This window comes from Aedes aegypti, chromosome 2 (genome assembly GCF_002204515.2).
Source record: "Aedes aegypti strain LVP_AGWG chromosome 2, AaegL5.0 Primary Assembly, whole genome shotgun sequence".
In the NCBI taxonomy this organism is placed as follows: Eukaryota; Metazoa; Arthropoda; class Insecta; order Diptera; family Culicidae; genus Aedes; species Aedes aegypti.
In genome coordinates, this window is record NC_035108.1 from 54,481,474 (window position 1) to 54,498,450 (window position 16,977).

A 16,977-nucleotide genomic window follows, 5' to 3' on the forward strand; every position below is an offset into this window, starting at 1 on the left:
TTTACCTGCATCCCTTGCGCTCACACGCTTTTGTTTGATGAATTGCGAAACTACGGATTAGAGGAAAAAAAAACAAATGCAAACAAAGGTCGCTTTGAAAACGATATTTCAACCACAGACAAACGGACGTAACACTGGCGGAATTCCTATCGACCACACATTGAACGATCAATTTGAATTTGCTCTGTTTCACACCTCACCACCAAAAAGGCGCGCTCATTGTTTTTCTTCGTGTTTGACGTTTCACACTAGCTCATCAGATGATGACAGTGTAAACTGAGTGACGGATTCAATGTGTTACGTCTGTTTGGCTGCTTTTAAACGGTAATCTGCATTTTTAGTTTTTGTCGAGAGTCAAATCGAATAAACAGAAATCGTTGACGAAAAAAAATAGTCTCGATTAGAAGTGCCAGAGATGTGTTATGATGTGATTATTAGTGAACGATACAAGATGGCGGCGACTAGAACGATGATGGAGACGATGACGCGTTCCGAAAAAGTAAGAGACACTGTAATTTCAATCTGAATTTTGATTTTGTCGCTCGAATTTTCGCTACGAACAATCAGAGGCCGAGGTTTTAGATAAACGCTTTTAACTTATATAAACTTACTAGTGTTAGAATCGAAGTGATACTATAGATTGATAGATAGATGACACACATATATAAGGGATTGGCGTGAGTGATTTGGCGTTTGTTTTACGTGTCGTGTTTTTAGAGGGAGGCTAAGGTTACTTATAGATGAGAGTGTTGTTTTTGTTTGGCTCTATACATATATTCATATTTATATTCAAACTAGACTTTAAGAGCTCTAAGCTATAGAATAGTCAATAGTCAATAGTTGTGTAGTGTGGAAATGGGTGAGAGTGATATTTGACAGAAATATGACCGATGCTGGCCCCAGTAACATAGTGAATGAATGTTTTACAAAAAAACATCAACGTTCTTATTTGCAAAAAGTTCCTGAATCGACTAACTGACCAATGCCACAAGGATTTTAATCCAAAACAGAAATAACAGAACAAACCAACTATGTTACTGGGGCTGGTTCTAGCAACCTCTATTGAAGTGTGAAACAGAGATTTGTTACTGATTTTCTTTCTTGTGATAAACATAGATTTGAAGTGCTCTTTTAATTCTTAGGATCCATATAATATTTTAAATATTGTGCCATAGACTGAAGTAAAGCTGGAAGGTTGAGTAGTTGAAGAGAAACGTTTAAATTAATCCTGATAACAATACAATGATGAGTCAGCTATCACCCAGTTATAGCCATTATCCCATATGACATTTCTCATCAAAATAATGCTGTTTTTCTTAGACTTTGTTTTTGTATGGGCCTATGAAAAAAAAACTAGTTTTATGTGTGGATATGCATAACTCAAAAACCATGTATTTGGAGAACCTTCAGTGAATCTGAAACATTGTCCACAAAATTAGCAAAATTCTTGTAAGGGATGTCATGTTGTACAGCTACTGCGTTATACATCAACAAATTTTCAATCATTCCTTTTTGGTCTGGGCCTCTTTGTATTGTTATAATTCGGTATTGCTCATTTGGTATGTTTTTTTTCGGATTGCCGATTTTGGATAATTAGAAAAAGGACACACTGGCAATAGTGGGAGCTATGGATAGTCATGCGTTTTTGTTTACATTCCATTCTCCTGTACATGGGCGTAGCCAGAATTATCGTCAGGGAGGGGCGAGCGACCTTAAAAAATCTTTCACGAATTTTACGCATAATCGATCGTTACACACAACTTCTGTACCCTTTTTGCATAAAAAGTTAAAATATATAGGACTTTCATCCTCATTTTTTATTCACAGTAAGAAAAGTAGAGTCAAAACCTGGTTTAATTTGTTTTCTTTAACAAAATTTACAAAGGAAATGCCACGGGATTCATTAAGAGATATCGTCAGGATTTGGTTTCTGTTTTTCTTATGGTTACGTTGCTTATCAAATGCAAACATTTAAAACACAATTCATAAATTCATGATATTTATAGAAACATATACGGCAAAATCGCCTCCTTACACTTCGCTATAGATTTCTCAAGTATTTTTTCCAGGGTTTCTCTAACTATTTAAAAAAACACAAATGAAACATTCAATTTCTCAACATATTCCTTCGAAAATTTCCTCTTGAATACCTACAGGAATAATACTAAGGATTATTTTAGGGAAGCAGTCAATATCTATTTCAGGAATCAATTCAAAATAGCTTCATTTTTTTTCAAAATAACTTCAATTTTTTTTTCAAATTGTATCAATTTTTGTTTTTTGTATAAGATATTTCTTTAAACATTACTACTAGTAACTGGAACCTTGCCATACATGTTTCACTTCAAACAAGGGATCTTCTATGGAACCCTTTGAAGGAATTTCATTAGTGATTTTAAATGAAAAATATCTAAAGATTTCTCCAAAAATTCTTTCGGGGATATTTTTGAGCAAAACTGTTAGAAATAATATAATTTTTTTTCTAGAATTTATTCGGAATAAGCACAAACAACTATTCTAATAATCAGGAATTACTCCTTGATTACCAAAATTTCTGAATGAGTTTATATAAAAGCCACATTTTGGGTTTCTTCAGAAACACCTTAAAATTATTTTCACAGAAGCTCTTTTTAATATTTCTTCGAACATAGTTTACAATATTTCACCAGAGTTTTATCCACAGATTTTGAGTAATTTTTTAAAGGAAATCCTAAAAATTCCATCCGGAGTGTTTTGTGGTTTTTTTTTTTTCTAAAAATATTTCCTTAATTTATTTAGGATATCTCCCAAGAACTTATTTAGGATTTTTCCATGTATATCACATTCAGAAATGAATGTTATCCAGAAAGAATCATCTTTACTTTGAATTCTGCAAATCATTTTTTTTTTTATAATGTAATACTTTGGGAATTATTTCAGAAATTCTAGCAGAATTGATCCAGGATTTGTGGAATTTGATTTGAATCATCTTGATTTTTTTCTTTTTTGAATTCTGCAGATTGATCTTTTTTAGTGTTAATCACAAAAAGTAGTAGAATTACAATGCTTAACACGAAAGTATTTGAATTGAATGGAATCGTGAAAAGTTGCCTGCCTTCAAATTTTTTTGGAAGAGTTCTGGGTAAAAATGTTCTAGGGATAATACAGTATTATTTTCTGGAAAAACCAATAAGAGATGTTTTAGGTGAACTTTGTTATATAAGGTACCCCGGGGCAAGTGAGAATCCGGGGTAAGTGGGACATTCCGTAATAGCTCGTTTATGAAAAATTGGTATTCTTCTAGAAAGCTGAAGATTCAATAATAAGGAAAGTATTTAGTACAAAAATTATTATTGTATTTATTACCATGTGCTCCATGTAACAGTTGTCAGCTCAGCACCATTTTCAACTTGCATGATGAATTGTGAGATGTTTTACGTTCTGCAAAAAACAATTGTGCTATAAATCGAATTACCATCGGTGAGCTACAACTTTAAGTATTGTTACAAGCTGCTTGCGATAAACAGGTATTCGGTTTTCATTTCATATAAAAATTTATATCGTCTAACTTACCCCAAAATATCGTTATACCCGGGGTAAGTGGGACCTATCGAAACAAGAACCAGAATCAAAACATTTCCTACACGTTTCAAACATTTTCCTAGAGAGTAGCATTGAAACATTCAAACGAATGATTTTTATCAAAAAAAAAATCAGTTTTATATTACGTAATTTTTGAATAAGGAAAAAAAATGCTTATTTTTCTAAATATTTTTTTTTTCTATTATTATTTTTGAAATATGAGTTTAAAATTGAACGAAGACAGAGATAAAATTTAAAATACATCATGAGAACGATTACTTTACTATTTTTATTGAACTTTATTTGATAGTGGCGGAAACAGTTCCATCCCATTAAGTGGTTTCCCGCCATGCATAACAGTAATAACAAATATTAATAAAATATTAAAAAATTCATCGATTATTGAATGTATACGTGCTGCATTTCGATTGATAACTTATATATGATATATTTTGAACATGTTTAATACCTCTTTACGCTTTTAATGAGGAATTTTCAGTTTAAATTAAATGCGATGTGACATAACCTAACATTTACGTTTTATTCCTAAAATATTACGTAATTTATGGTTGATCCCTTATGTACATCAAATATGTACTCAAAATTGAAAATTTACGATTAATAAATCCTATTATTGCAATGGTTGACTTACTGATGTGGTTTGACGCATGAAACTGGGTGTGTTCCACTTGCCCCGTTTAGCGAGGTAACTGCGTCTAATGGCACATTGTCCATCTTTCTTCTAAGGTTTTCACAATTTCGAAATTATTCGATCAAATTCATGCACACACCAGCAAATATGTTGCAAAAATGTGACCGTATTGTTGAATTTGCAAAATATTGACACTTTTAAATCATATTGAACAATCTGTTTGAACTATCGTTTTTTTATGTCCCACTTGCCCCGGGGTACCTTAACCAGAAGAAAAATATAACATTATGCTTCAAGTAGTTTTAGATAAATTCTTGGAATTTTTCAAATTTTTCATGAACTGTTGAAGAAATCTCTCAAATAACTCGATAAATAAGAAAGGGATAAATTCCATTCAAAATTTTTAACAAAAAAATCTGATGGATCCCTTGAGAAATGCCTCGAGAAGTTCTAACAGGAATCTTTGTCAAATATTTTTATGTGATACCTATTATTCCTATAAAATGCTAAGATAATATCTTTAAACTAATCAAGGCTGAACTGAAAAAAAATTGGCATAATTTTTATTTTTTTTAATTCCTAATTTGGTTTAAATTCTGTTTTAAATTAAGAGGGTTCTTGAAGCATTTCTCACAGATTACTCAGAACAAATTTCTCGATTAGATTAGATTACATTTAATGGAGATTTTATGGATTTCAAAGGAATTGATGGTATCATTAAAGGCAAAATTTACGAGAGAGTGTTATAAGAAGCAATTTCTTAAAGCATATTGTGGGGATTACTGAATCTATTTGAAGAAAATATGAATGTTGTAATTTTTTTTATAGAAATTTTTGGATGAAGTCAAATAAAATTTTAGAAAATTTATAAGAAACAGAAAATTTCTTGAGATATAGACTCGATGGAAAGATTCAAGTAACGCCCAAAAATAGTTTCAATAAATACAATTGGTTATTGAAAAAATGCCTTGAACAATCAACAGAAAAATATGTAGTGAAAAATTAAACCTAGAAACAATTCCTAACGAATATGTGAAATATTTTATTAGATTCCTTGGAAAATTCATCGAGGAATGCCTGGAATTCGTTTCAAGATAACTTCAAATTATGTTAGGTAATATCTTCGCCAAAGTCTTATTTTCAATCGGATTCCTAGATTTATTAAAAAAGTTATCATGACGTAATTTTACGTAAAAGACCGTCTATTAAAAACACAAAAAATATATTCACCAATTTAGCAAGCCAGTTGATTATGATTTTTTTCCCCGTCCATCAGGAAGGAGGGGGGCAACGGCTACACCCATGCTCACGTAGGTTTAAATTAGTCATGGTTAAAATAATTGAACATGACTGGAAACCACCAAGATAATGTTTCGGTTGATGTAAAACAAGTAAATTGAATACGGCTCCGTATTGCCTTAGTTCACTTGAGCCTGACAATTAAATAATAACGACAAAACAAAAGGAATCATGCAGTGGTTATTTTATATGACCTTCTCTGGATCTTGAAGAGAATCTTTAATGATTATCTTAGGTGCTCGAAAGAAAACTGAAGAAATTATTGAAAGAATCACCAGACACATCACTGAAGAAATTTATGAAAAAATCACTAGAATACTTTTTCAGAAGATTTCCAACAAGATTCTTAACACATTTCTGAAGTATCCTTCAAACATTAAATAAATTGCATAGCAGATCGCTGGAGTTATTCTTGGAGGAGCATTTGAAAGAGTCCCTGCAAAACCTTATCAGGCATCCTTAAAAAATCTGAATAAATGTATTCCCAGATAAAAGAATACATGCATGTATTTATGTATTCCCGGATAAAATACCTGAGGAGATCTTTGGAGAAATCCTCAAAATAATTCCAGGATCCAGCATTCTACTCAGGATATTTCTGAAAAATTTATATGAGGGAAGTTTTAAAGTATCTTAAATCTTTGGAGAAAATACTGACAGGATGTTTAAGAAGCTATTTATTATATCTGAGGCGATACGTTGGAAAATAAAAAAATCACATAATGAATCCATCAACAAGTTTTTCTAAGATTTATTTTTTACTGAAACTCCATGGAAGTTTTTTTAGGAAGTTTATCAAGAGGAATTAACTCCTTGGATAATCAATCAGGGAAGTTTCGAACAATCCTTAGATTTGTTATTTTTAGAGATAATCTTTGGCTGTTTAACTGTGAATTGTTTGAAAAAAAATGCCTTGAAAAAAATCTATGAATATTCTATGAAAGTTTTTGCAATTTCTGAGAAGGGAAAAACTTAAGGTGAAGATGAATCGAAGCCAAACTTCAAATTTTCAAGAGCACAAATTTACAGATTCGAACACCTGTTTGAGCTGAAAACCTAATCGATTGGTCACCACCAGCTAGTGACCAATCGATTAAGTGTTCAGCTTAAACGGATGTTTGGTTCTCTGGATTTGTGCTCTTGAAAATTTGTGGTTTGGCTTAGATTCATCTTCACCTTAAACTGAAATCCTGGAAATAAAATATTTTTTAAATTGAACTAAGGATTTTTGTCAAGGATTACAGTTTAATTTGCTTTGATTTTTTTTTTCTGTGTTGGATTCAGCAAGCCATTACAGTCGCCTCTCCACATCTCGATATCGAAGGGACCATCGAGATAGGGAGAGATCGAGACAAATAACACAGATTGAAAAACACTTGGTTGCCAAGAAAGTAATACACAAACAGATGTCATTTTGCGCTCCTAATTTGTTTTGAATCCCAAAACATTGGTCTAGTAACCTTTGATATTGGTCATATTGACATCCGGAGAGAAAATTGAGAACAGAAAATCAACAGAAACACATCGAGATATGGAGATATCGAGATAAGGAGGATATCGAGATATGGAGAGTGAAAATGTATGCAGACTGAAGGGACTTATGAAATCATCGACATAAGGAGAGATATCGAGATGTAGAACATCGAGATGTGGAGAGTCGACTGTAATTTCAAAATCTTGTGAGTTACAGGCGAAGTTAATGTTTTTTTTTAAATACTCGGATACCGATTTTAGCCATTTAGCTGCACAGACTGTCACTTAACACTAGACAACGGATAAGCATGCTCCAGTGGCACAGCCGATTAACATTTCTTACGAAAAGTTTCAATGACTGAAGAGTGAATCGAACCCACACCCCATTGCATGATGCGCTTAAATGCCTGACGACTAACTGCACGACCACAAGGCCCAAGTGCATTTTTGAGGTTGATTTTCTCAATTTTTGTCAATAAAACTGGAAAACTCAATTACGAATAACTTCTCTGAAGACACCTTAAACCGGCGAGAACAGAGAAAACATTTTTTTTTCCTGCTTAATTTTCGATTCGGATTATTGTGCAGTGAACAAACCCCGATAAGATATTCAGTGTTCATACACCATTATCAGGTTTCCGAAGAAACTCTTGGTGATATTCATGCTGTATTTCAAGATTAAAAGATCTTGTTACTAGCGTATTTTATTACTAAACCACCGGCAATATCTTTTACTGCTTCCTTAACAGATAGTTGACAAAGTTCTGTGGATTACATGATCAGGTGAATAGCTGACAATTTTTTTGGGCCTATTTATAGATTTTTACTCCTGGAGGAATCTTCAGTTTATTCATCCTAAACCTTAAAGTTGCTCTGGCACTAAACCGAATAGCGCCTTTCGCTTTTTTACTAGCGCTGCCTTTCCTGTACGCCAAACTTCGTGTCGGAAGTAATGCGCTGTATACTACATCAGATAATCCATACTCCACACTACTTCCGACACTATGTTTAACGTACAGGAAAGGCAGTGCTAGTAAAAAATCGAAAGGCGCTGTTCGGTTAAGTGCCAGAGAGACTATATTTCACTTCAACTTCTCGTCTCCTTCCAGCTTATTGACTGCAATTAAAGTACATTAACGATCAACACTAGTACACTGCTGGGTGATATTTACAATTGTTTATTAATGCGTTTGTGAGGCTGCTCCCAGCCTTTCCATTTATGCATACAAAAAATACAATCATTCGACAATACCAACTGTCAACGAAGGGCACTAAAGAGCCATACCGGGATTTAATTTAATCTAGAATGTGGTTTCGAGTGCGAGTGCAATATAGACAATAAAAAACCAAATCAAAACCGAATAGTTTTACCATATACGATATAGATTGAAAACAAACTAGCTTAAGTGTGCGTGTGATATGAATCTGTCTCAGATAGTGGAAATCCATACGCTCTCATCATTTACTCGTAGTTTATAGCGTTCTCTCCGATTGTTAGACACTGTTTTATAAACTGTAGTTCATATAGATAAATTTTCCTTTGATTTGCCGTTTGCCATTTTCTTACGAAGGTTCAAAACGATTGTTTTCCTAGATAAATGAGTGTGTGTGCGTCAAAGTGTGTTTTTAAAACGACGACCAACGAAAAACGTAGCTGGCCATGACTGGAAGGAACACAGCGGCAACTCTCGGTACCGCTGACGGGCGTTAGCTGTCAAATCATGCCCTCTTAGAATTGCAACCCCAACTAGTTTGTTTACCTTTTTTTGTTTCCCACTATCCACATACGACATATTCGTTCAAATGAGTTGATTTCTCAGTGTTTGCGCTTCATCGTTTTTACCGAGCTTATATTTGTCCGTTTTCATTGTCATATTTGTTCGGTTTTCGCCAACAAACTTTACTCAGTGTTTGCCATATTTTTTTTTCTACAAATAACCCATTTTAGAAGCCTTCTAGTTCGATCGAGCACTCCCATTTATTCCCATAGAAAAACCGCCACCAATTGGACATCCAGAAGCCGCCAGGCCGGATCCGCCAAAAAAGCCGTACCAAATAGTATCTAAAAGTAGTTTTTTTTTTCTTTTTTGTTTCTGCATTTTTAGATTTTATGTGGTCGCTGGGGACTTTACCTGATGGTAAGAAAATTTAAATTTTTACTAACTCTACTTTTTTCCAATTGAATATACCAAAACAACAATAAGAATGTGATTTTGTCTCACTTTTTGAAGTTTGATTTCTCCTTCCGGGACAATTCTCTCCTCGGGCACTTTTTCTAAAACTCTTTTGACTTTCTTATTTAAAAACTGAAAAAAAAAACACTAAATTTCCGATAAGTTTCGTTGCGAAATTGGATGAACTGATTCGAATGTCTTTTGTTTCTCTTTCTGTTTCTGATAACTTTGGAGAACGGATGTTGTGAACGGATTGTGCTATCAGAAAATTTTTAAATTTCTCTTACTATCAATAAACAAAAAAAAAAACGTCAGCGAATAATCGATAGATGTTTGCCCTATGTTCAGCTTACAATAACCCTCTATTACTATCATAGCTCTATCTCTCTCCAACTCTATCCCTCTCTTTCTCCTTCGTTCGTCACTTAGAGCAACTAGTGCGCGCTTACTCCCATTCCCATCAATCGTTTTCTCTCAGTGTAGATAGTTGCTTGACTAATGATTGCTCTCCAGATCAAAACCGAAACGCTATCCTCTCTTGTTTTTGGTAGATTTCCATAAGAATAAAATCGTTCAATGTTCGCTCTACTCACCATTCTTTTCGTTTTCAGTTCTAACCAATATTCGTACCAAATCGTCAATTGTCAAGATAGAAATCAAACTAGATCAAAATACTCTTAATGTTGTCTAATCATTTTTATTTTAGATTTAAGTTCATGATCATTTAGTTCTACTTTCAAAATTTTCATCTGTCATATACTGTACTTGATTATTTAAAGGAGCGAAAGAATGAAAAAAGGAATCATTGATTGGTAGTTTCAAAAACAAGTCACAAAAAGTCCTGTAAGTATGCTAGTGGCTTTAGATGTAGGTCTTTTGAACATAAAATGTCGAAAAACGAAAACCAAAGTAGATTCATGAGAACAAACTGTTCATATAACTTCTTTTTCCAGGGCATGGTTAACTTTCCTAGATAGAATCGAATCGTAAATGAAGGCGAAAACAAACTGAATTTGAGTACTTTTGGAATATCTATAGCGTTCCCGTTGAGTTCTTCACCTTACTGAGATTTCGTAAATTAGTTTGAGTTATAGAATAATCGTACTACCTACTAAAGGATAAGAGTTATAGTCAAGAGTCCGATTAGAAAGAGTAATAGACCCTATCTGAGCATAGTGAGTACGTATTGACTAGAACTCGTAATACTAATGATTTGCGATTGTTTCACAGGTTCTAGAAAAACTGTAGCCGTTCAGTTGTTGGCATTTCGTTAGACGTATCCGAAACTAAGTGACAGCAAATAGTCTTAGTCCAAGTTAAACCAATAAGGCGATAAGAAGTCGACAGCTCGATCGGTACTCCTGAGATGACATCTTCCGCACAATGACAGTTTCGGAGAATAAGATGATTATGGTGGATAAATTTCAATAGATGCCTTCTTATACTATTGGCATATTCATCATTTAGAGAAGTTTAGTTGGTATAATAAGAAATCATTACTTAAACTCTGGCATTGATAATGAGATGAAACGCTAATCGAGCGCTTGAATTTTGACGTTTTTCTATATAGAGCACGAGTGTTCTTCTTTCACTTCGAAGGTGTCAAGAAGGCAAATCGGAAGATTTCTTTTCAAACGTACTCAACTCAAACTTGCTTTGCTCTTGTCCACAGTTGATCAGCAGAAGTTTTCTCGTTTGATTTTGTATGGGGAAAGGCATCTAACTTCAAACTTCGCGTAAATGAAAAGCATTAATTGAAAAAATAGTTGGTAGGCATGAGAGCCATCATCATTAAGTTCAATTGGTACCAAATAGTTTTTTTAAATTAGTTCTCAATTTGGAGAAATAATTTGTTAGATGCGTTTCGCCATACAAATTTTTCATGTTATCTTTCAGCGATATTTCGTGCATAAACACTAGCACATGTGCGTTACTATAAGCGAATCGGGCCATGTATGTAACCCATTGGTTCCCCGTGAGTATTACCTATTTAGGTCATGAATGACTAAAAGAGAAAATTTAGTCGTGGGTAAATCAAAGGTGAGTCGAACAGTGAGACACCTTAAGAATCTATAGCAAACCTAAAAAGAAATATGTGAGTACAATGAGTGTAAATGGGCCCAGATAGCCCTAGTGGTAAACGCGCAGCTATTCAGCAAGACCAAGCTGAGGGTCGTGGGTTTGAATCCCACCGGTCGAGGATATTTTCGGGTTGGAAATTTTCTCGACTTCCCAGGGCATAGAGTATCTTCGTACCTGCCACACGATATACACATGCAAAAATGGTCATTGGCATAGTAAGCTCTCAGTTAATAAATGTGGAAGTGCTCATAAGCTGAGAAGCTTGCTCTGTCCCAGTGGGGACGTAACTCCAGAAAGAAGAAGAATGAGTGTAAATTAGGCGTAAGTCATAAATAAGTTGCGAATGATTATCTGATTATTTTAAAGGATACTGAGAATGAGTAAAGAATAAATCAAGAGTAAAGGCTGATTTGCTGTTGATAAGGTATCACGCAAGAAACTTTCCGTCGATTCCTTCCAGAAATTTTCTACAGCGAGTCTCGTGTGAATTGACATTTCTTTTAAACTGTGTACTGCGATCGGAAGAAAGCGGTTTCTTGGACAATTCCTTTCCGGAATATTCCACTCAACAAGATAGGCATAGAAATTACTTTTCAGTGGCAAACCGGGCTTAGGTCCAAGGATTGATAACATAATGATCAGAAATTTTGTTATCTGGTTATCATCATTTGATAACTGATTTTGTTATCATCTTGGCTGAATTAACAGCCAACATAACAAAAATGAGAACAAAAGTTTGTTCGTCGAATAACAAAGTAATCATAAATTTTGTAATCAAGAAGTTCAGGTTGATAACTAAATGCGTATAATATGGTTTTTTTTTGTTTTAATAATGGTCATAAATCACGGAATTGTTTTGGCTTAAACTTATACTCCAAACAACTTTACAAAAATTTGTATGATAAAGAATCTACATTGTTTATTGTTACACGCTTAATAAAAATGTTATGGAAAAGATGAGTGATAACATATTTTGTTATCAACCTGTTATCAAACATATCTGTTACGAATACAATGATAACAAATTTTGTTATCATTTAGTTATCATTGATAATAGAATATCAAAATAATAACAGCGATAATAAAAGTTGTTATCAATTTGATATCATCCAGTTAATCGCCTTTGCTCGGGTAGCCCGTCATTCATTTTGGCAACAATGATAACTTTTCAGCTTGCATTTCAAAGTGATAAAACTCAGCTTTGATAGGTTATATTGAGGATTTTGCCCTCTAATAGACTCACACCTAAATAATTTTGTCACACCAAAATATTCTTCCACCATGTTTGCCATATATTGGATGGTGTCGTGGCTAACAAAACCAACAAGTAACGCACATGTAACGCATTATGTTGGATTGTACATTGAATGCAAGGTGCGTGCTTCTATGAAAGTGCCATATAAACTGACGTGTGAGTATTTATTTTTCCACGTTGAAAATGTGCACTAGAATCTGTTCCTAAAGGTGAAACATCTCAGAATCCAAAGATGAACGTCATAATGGCCGACTTGTGACCCTACTCGCGTTTTCAAAGGCACAAAACTGGAGAAATAATAGGCAAACTTTCTTGATCTTCTTATTTTAAGCTTTCTACTAGTGCGCAAAGCCAAAATAAAAAGCGCACTGTTGTCGGATGCTTTCTTCGAGACATTTGTGCCTTTGAAGTGCTAGTGCAATCTTTGAAGGTGATTCCAAACTAAACGAACAATATCGACTTGAAAAAGTATCACTGTACGCGCCAACATGCAGCTGTGTCAGTGCAAAACCAACTGATTTTCTTTGATTAGAAATCGTGAGATGAATTAGTAACAATCATCAAAGACGCGTACAAATTTCAATGACGGCCTACTTCGCCTTAAAGCCTGATTCGCTGCTTTTAAGTAATTTCTTGGTCTATCTTGATCTAGGGCAGGACGTGACAGCCCAATAAGGACTGTCCTGTTGTTTTCAAGGTGATAACCTTGACGATACAAAAGCCACTGCTAACAGTATCCTTTCTAAGCAAATCAATTGAACAAATTCAAACATCATGGCTCATAATTAAGTTGTTTCTTGCATACTTCATTCGTTTAGTGCGGTACTGCTCGCTTTTTTATAATTAGGTTAATTTTCAAAACCGACTATATTTTCAGGGAAAATTTACGTAATTTGTATTACACTGCTCCCAATTTAGTATTTTTGATTTATTTTAGTTTTGTAGGAGCACAAACTGTAAACCTAACATCGGAAAAAATATTGGTTTGTAACAAAAAGATATCATAACAATTTTCCAAATTTTTGATAAAAGCTCTACTTTACGAACTAACAACTTAGCTGGGCTAGCAACATAGGGCCCCAAATCAACGATGTGAAAGCCAAAACGACCAATGAAAACTGGTCTTTTTAGACAGGCAATTGGTTTCGTTTTTGTAATTTGACCTGACCTGACGTCATGTCTTAGATCTTGATGAATGGTAAATTCCTGAAAGGAATGGGGCTCTGCACAAAAATCAGTCTCACTCTTTCACACCTTCATAAAATTAGTAAACAACAAGGCCAGTAAACGTCAAAACCTCATACAAAATCAAAACAGTGCAGTTCGAACGGGAGTCGCTGTAGAACAGCTGCTCAGCAGCAAATCAGGCTTAAGTCTAGAATGGATCGAGAATTGAACCGAGAGTTAAATGTACGTGTTGAAGGTGACTCACAAGCGATTTAAGAGGCGATCGAGAATATTGGACCTATTTCGAAAATAATGTGTTGTTGTTTGAAACTGTTTGTAGAATTCATGTAGTCCGAAATGCACAATACAATCAAATCAGTGTTTATATGAGCTTTCAACTCCAATAATAACGACGAATTGTAAATTGAAATCAAGTTCATTTTCAGAACATCATAATGAGTAATTTGTATGGTGGTCTTAGAAGAATATATCAAGCAGAAAAATACTAGAAAGTTTTGAAAATGTGTATTCTATGGACAGAAGTCAATAACTTTGATTTCTTATCAGTGAACCAAAAACAAAAGCATTTAAGTTGAAAATAACTCCCAATCTGTTTTTCGGCATTATTGGTAGATAATGTTTATTTACGTAATAGTAAGAGTTTATTACCAAATTGTATGTTTAAAACATTTTTTAAAAGTCAATTTCAGAGAAAAGTCTACATATATATAGACCTATCAAAGCTGCCTGATCTATCTTGCAAAAACTCAGGTTCGCTACTTTTTATTTACTTTTATAATTTAATAATCTTTTTCAATATATTAAAACATATGAAAACGTTTGTGGAACATTTCGCATAAGGACGTTAGGTACAATGTGCATTTGGCAAAATGTTAATTGTATAACTTCTTCAGAATAAACCTATTAATGTATGAAACTGCTTTATGCGAAACGTCACCCCTAATGAAAACAAGAAGTAATTCCAGACCCTTCATGAAAAATCTCACAATATTTGTTTAGTTTAGTTTCTCAGTATATGTTAATCTCTATGTATTAACATTTAGCATAAGAGCGGTTCCACAGAAAATTACGACTTTTTTCCCAAATTTCATTTTTATATTTTTTGATTTGGATGAAATTTTGCACATGCTTTCTTTATGCCCAAAAATGCCTTTTTGCATCATCGGCTCGCCACTTTGATTCTAGCCTTACTTTTGAGAAGGGCCTAAGAAAAAAATCCTTGATAATTTTCAAAAATTATAACTTTGAAACGGTTTGTCCGATCAGTTTGGTGTCTTCCGCAAAGTTTTAGGTTATTGTTGGGACTATCTGGAAAAAAAATTTACACTGTAAAATTTTTTTTTTTTTTTATATATCAAAAATAAAGCTTAGAAATCAATTTACTCAAAAATCGTATTTGTGATTTTTTTTTTTATTTTTTTATATGTTGAAGTAGACAAAAAAGTCTTTTGCACAGTGGGTCAAGATGGAGAAATCATGGACAAAAAAGTTATGATTTTTTGAAAAATGGTGAATTTTTGAAAATGGTCATAATAAACTTTTTAAACATTTTTAAACTCGGTTTTATGAAAGTACGCAAAATTAACAACAAAAAAGGTATACGGAAAAATCAGGCTAACTTTTACCGTTTTAAACATACAGCGATTTCAATACAACATTATGATATAATTTTCAATTTTCGGTCATTATAATATAACTTAGAAACGGTTTGTCCGATAAGTTTGGAGTCTTCCGCAAAGTTTTAGGTTATTGTTGGGACTATCTGGAAAAAAATATACAATGTAAAAAAATATGTTGTAATTTTTTATATATCGAAAATAAAGCTTAAATATCAATTTTCTCAAAAATCCTATTTTTGATTTTTTTTTATTTTTTTATATGTTAAAGTAGACAAAAATTAAGTCTTTGGCAGATGGAGAAATCATGGACAAAAAAGTTATGATTTTTTATAAAAGGTTGATTTTTCAAAATGGTCTTAATAAAATTTTTGAATGCTTTTCGACCCGATTTTATGAAAGTACGCCAAATTTACAACAAAAAAGGTATATGTGAAAATTTTGCTAATTGCTACCGAAACATTTGAAAAGTTTATTATGACCATTTTCAACAAATTCACCTTTTTTTTTAAATCATAACTTTTTTGTCCATGATTTCTCCATCTTGACCCACTGTTCAAAAGACTTCATTTTTTGTCTATTTCAACATAAAAAAAATAAAAAAAAATCAAAAATACGATTTTTGAGAAAATTGATTTTCAAGCTTTATTTTCGATACATAAAAAATTACAACATTTTTTTACAGTGTATATTTTTTTTTCAGATAGTCCCAACAATAACCTAAAACTTTGCGGAAGACACCAAACTGATCGAACAAACCGTTTCTAAGTTATATTATAATGACCGAAAATTGAAAATTATATCATAATTTTGTATTAAAATCGCTGTATCTTTAAAACGGTAAAAGTTAGCCTGATTTTTCCCAAAACCTTTTTTGTTGTAAATTTTGCGTACTTTTATAAAATCGAGTTTAAAAATATTTAAAAAGTTTACTATTACCATTTTCAAAAATCACCTTTTTTTCATAAAATCATAACTTTTTTGTCCATGATTTCTCCATTTTGACCCACTGTGCAAAAGACTCCATTTTTTGTCTACTTTAAAATATAAAACAAGATAACGATTTTTGTGAAAATGGATTTTAAGCTTTATTTTCGAAATAAAAAAAAAATTTTACTGTGTGTATTTTTTCCAGATAGTTCCAACAATAACCTAAAACTTTGCGGAAGACACCAAACCGATCAGACAAATAGTTTCTGAGTTTTAATTTTTTGAAAATAGTTAAGGCTTTTTTTCTTAGGTCCTTCTTAAAAGTAACGCTAGGGTACAAATGGCGAACCGATGATGCAAATAGACATTTTTGGGTATAAAGAAAGCATATGCCAAATTTCAGCCAAATCAAATAATACAAAAGTAAACCGACATTCGAACTCAAATGGAACCGCTCATAAGTTAATATTTTTCTATTAAAATAAAAAAGAGAGTTAATTTGTCGATAAAAAGTTCAGAATGATCCGGTTGTCAGTCGAGAATGAAGAAAGAGTCATCCGAAATTGAGTGAAATATGAGCGATGAAAGATCGTTGACAAATGGACAGTGAGTGAGTTTTTTTGTTAACACATTTATTTAGTTCATACTACATTTAAAGACAATTACAACAGAAAACAAAGTCAAGTGCTTCTATTGTAAAACAACTGTTGACATCTAAAACAAGGTTGACATAAACAATACACATTT

At 33.0% G+C, this 16,977-nt stretch overlaps 1 protein-coding gene across 5 annotated transcripts in view; it reads left to right on the forward strand.

Annotated features, from left to right (window-relative positions):
- Positions 1-16,977, forward strand: part of LOC5566288 (RNA-binding protein Musashi homolog Rbp6) — a 1,418,593-nt gene that overhangs the window by 1,282,990 nt on the left and 118,626 nt on the right. For 3 of the 5 annotated variants that reach the window (XM_021840840.1, XM_021840841.1, XM_021840844.1), the window contains one exon: positions 9,091-9,123. The exons of the other annotated variants lie outside the window; for them this stretch is intronic. In XM_021840840.1, coding sequence (XP_021696532.1) covers positions 9,091-9,123 — 33 coding nt within the window. The remainder of the gene's footprint in view (positions 1-9,090; positions 9,124-16,977) is intronic. 5 annotated transcript variants of the gene reach the window in all.